The sequence below is a fragment of the Amphimedon queenslandica genome, unplaced genomic scaffold (genome assembly GCF_000090795.2).
Source record: "Amphimedon queenslandica unplaced genomic scaffold, v1.1 AMPQUscaffold_12294, whole genome shotgun sequence".
In the NCBI taxonomy this organism is placed as follows: Eukaryota; Metazoa; Porifera; class Demospongiae; order Haplosclerida; family Niphatidae; genus Amphimedon; species Amphimedon queenslandica.
The window spans coordinates 6,186-9,675 of record NW_003547468.1 but is presented as its reverse complement, the minus strand read 5'-3'; the positions used below and the strand labels follow the sequence as shown (position 1 = coordinate 9,675).

Sequence of the window (3,490 nt, the reverse complement as noted above, 5' to 3'; positions counted from 1 at the left end):
CAGTCCATAACAAACACCACAGTGCACTGTAAGAGGTTAAGAAGTAACCATAGGAGCAGATATTTAGTTACAAAACTATCAGATATTGTCTGGAGAGTCCCACAAAGTATCTCCATTCATCTCCATTACGGGACCAGTTCCCGGATTAACTAGGAGTGTTTCAACGTATAATGCGCTCACGTGATCCTGTTTCTAATCCTGTTCCGTGTATTATATCTATGTTTTGAGACTTTCATTTTCAGTAATGTTGCACGTGCTCAAATTTTGGCCTAATTAAAACTGGCCAATCACTAACAATTTAATAATTTGCTAAAATTTCACCCCTTAAGATTAGTTATCATAATTTAGTTATCATTGTTACATTTTTTTGCTGATAGATAATGAATCATTGCAGTGTACTAGAGAAGACGGCACTGATGGTAGTAGACATTACGTGTATAGAGACAATGGAGGGAATGTATTGTACAGCTTTCCTAGCGTAACCACCATTTTAAGTGAGTCATTACCATCAGTTTATGATACATATACATGTTCTTATGTGATGTTGAAAGTTTCCGATCAAGTCTGAATATGTTACAAATTTTTAAAGTTGCTCCAAAATTGGACAAAAGTCCCTGTACTATAGTACAGTGATTTTTACCGAATTTGACCAAAATTGAAAAGTAGAGAATTCTTGATTTTTATTATATTTCCTGATGCATATACATGTACTTATGTTGTGTAGAAAGTTTGAGCTGATCCTGATCAAGTTTGGATTTTTTATGAATTTTTAAAGTTGCTCTAAAATTGGACAAAAGTCCCTGTACTATAGTACAGGGATTTTGGTCAAATTTTGGCAAAAATGAAAAGGAGAGAATTTTTGGTTTTTATTACATTTCCTGATACATATACATGTTCTTATGTCGTGTTGAAAGTTTGATCTGATTCCGATCAAGTTTGGATTTTTTACGAATTTTTTAAGTTGCTCCAAAATCGGACAAAAGTCCCTGTACTATAGTACAGGGATTTTGGTCAAATTTTGGTAAAAATGAAAAGGAGAGAATTCTTGATTTTTATTACATTTCCTGATACATGTACATGTATCACTTACATGTTACATACAGTCATGGCACCTTCTCTCCTCTCATTGTGTCAGATAGCACTCGATCTACTTCTGATATGTTCAGAATGAAGGTGTGGACTAAAGGACAGATTGAGAAATATGGAATTGAGAGATTCAAAGCAAACCGGTTGAGGATAATAAATGAAGGGAAAGCATTTCATGCAGTGAGTTGAATACAACATGTCATGTTTTAGTGAACCACATAAACTGAAGTTAGTTTATGTTTCTATCATTATCTGCTACTTTAAAGATCATAATTTTTCAATCCAGTCAAATTTGATATTGCCCATGACACAAAATTAGCTCACTCAAATTTTTATGCATCTTTTTTGAAAACACGAACACTCAATATTTCAATTTATTTTGTATAGTGTAATTAAGATTGATTATATTTTGGTAGGAGATTGCTGACTTCTTAGCTAGTAACAGCTCCTCCTCTTTCACTGATAGCAATACTTCAGAATATTTTAATAGCATCCGTGAATTATTAATTAATGACATCACTGATGTAAAACTGTGTGAGGAGAATGTGTTGCATGAAGAACTAGGATATGCTGGTACTGTTGACTGCCTGGCTAAATACAAGTGAGATATAATGAGTATAACATTTCTTAAGCTTTCTCATATACATGTACTAGCTGTATAACCTGATGATGGCTCTACATCAGATAAATATACATGTATATCTACATGGTAATGTATAGACATCCTTTTAATAGAAGAGCTTGTTAATTAGAAGTGTGAGTTTATTATCTTCATCCATTCTCTCTCTTTATTAGAGGTAAAACTTGTGTCATTGACTGGAAGACATCACAAAGTCCAAAGTCAGACTTGTTTGACTATCCATTACAAGCAGTGGCTTATGCTGGAGCTATCAACAACATGGGACAGCATAAAGTACACACACTCAGTCTAACTGATCCACCTTGTACCTCCTACCTGTGTGTGTGTGCATGGAATGTAGTAAAAGATCTTTAATTAAAAGAAGATAATTCTAAATATATTTGAGCCAAACTTTGCATCCTAATTAATGCATTAAAAATGCTATACTTAACACAAATAATCATTATTGATTGTTGTTATCATTATTATTATTATTATTATTATTATTATTATTATTATTATTATTATTATTATTACCATTAGGTTGATAACTTGCTGATAGTTGTTACATGTTCAGGGACTCCTCCATTAGTAAAACATTTCAATGTAAAGGAATGTACTGAACTGTGGGAGCAATGGATTGATAGACTGGAATACTATCAGACCAAATCTTATAATTAAAGTATTTCATTGTGTTATAATTTTATTTTGCATTGTTATATTTTAAACTGTCTTTGCTGCAATTAATGCAAGTATTACGATCATGGTCGGTTGTACTGTGTTTATTTGTTTCTGCTGTGGAAAAAATTTGAGCTTTCTTATTATAGGAGCATTTAAAGAAATTTATTCCAAAATTAAGTTTAATATTCTACCAATGATAATGACCAATACTGCACTAACACTACACTGATAATAATAATCAAGACACACACACGCACTGTTAATTGCAAGTTCTCATTATTCCTTTATTGTGTTAATTGCGACGAAATTTCATTTCAGTGAATTTGAGAGAATATTTCTTTCCCTTCCAGCTATACCAATTTATTCCATGCCAATCAGGAGCACTAGTTGGGTTATTATAATATAAAGCATTGAGATTAGAACTAAAACATGCATTATACCACCAGGCACCTTTAGTGTCAGCAGCACAGCTAAAATTTGGATCTGAATGTTTGTCATTATCTCTGTCTTTAGTTGAAAACTTCATTAAACTGTGGCCACTGAATGAATCAGTAGCATCACCACTGTACCCCTGGGCTATTAGTGCATACTGGATATTAGCATCAAGTACCTGGAATTGACTGTATTTAGCAAACCGTTTGTTTCCTTCAAAGTCTCCCAGTTCTATTCTCAGTGAACTATCATCAGTTGGAGTGAGTCTGTGTATGTTAGCCAGTCCCAGCCAATAGTTTCCCTTCAAATCACCAAACCCTTTTTCATAGTCAGCCCAGTTACGATAGAAATCAACACTACCATCAACTCTCCTCTGAAATACAGTCCATCCACCACCATCAGTCTCCATATCACAGTATACCTGTGGAAAAAGAAGATCATTAATTTTCAAGACTATGGTGCATGAGCTAATAAAATGATGTGAAAGTTTTCAGTTGCTAAATGTTTTACTTGAAAACCAGTTCCATTGTCTGGTTTGACAGGATATATTCCACTTTTATTAACACCTGCTGCCAGCCATCCCTTACAGTCACGAGCTATTGGACAATCTAAAGAATAATAATGATTTTAATAACAACATGACATAGTTTGAGTAGTTATATCTCACATAAT

At 33.4% G+C, this 3,490-nt stretch overlaps 2 protein-coding genes across 2 annotated transcripts in view; one reads left to right on the top strand and one right to left on the bottom strand.

Moving 5' to 3' along the window:
* LOC105314911 (mitochondrial genome maintenance exonuclease 1-like) overlaps window positions 1-2,438 on the top strand; it is a 3,835-nt gene extending 1,397 nt beyond the window's left edge. The window contains exons 2-6 of the mRNA XM_020004277.1: window positions 378-494; window positions 1,136-1,266; window positions 1,503-1,687; window positions 1,882-1,999; window positions 2,249-2,438. Coding sequence (XP_019859836.1) covers window positions 378-494; window positions 1,136-1,266; window positions 1,503-1,687; window positions 1,882-1,999; window positions 2,249-2,386 — 689 coding nt within the window. The 3' untranslated portion in view covers window positions 2,387-2,438. The remainder of the gene's footprint in view (window positions 1-377; window positions 495-1,135; window positions 1,267-1,502; window positions 1,688-1,881; window positions 2,000-2,248) is intronic.
* Window positions 2,439-2,512: 74 nt separating this feature from the next.
* LOC100638188 (ficolin-1-like) overlaps window positions 2,513-3,490 on the bottom strand; it is a 4,645-nt gene continuing 3,667 nt past the window's right edge. Inside the window, exons 2-3 of the mRNA XM_020004278.1 lie at window positions 3,329-3,426; window positions 2,513-3,239 (exon numbers count right to left, since the gene is read on the bottom strand). Of these exons, the coding sequence (XP_019859837.1) occupies window positions 2,679-3,239; window positions 3,329-3,426 (659 nt within the window). The 3' untranslated portion in view covers window positions 2,513-2,678. The remainder of the gene's footprint in view (window positions 3,240-3,328; window positions 3,427-3,490) is intronic.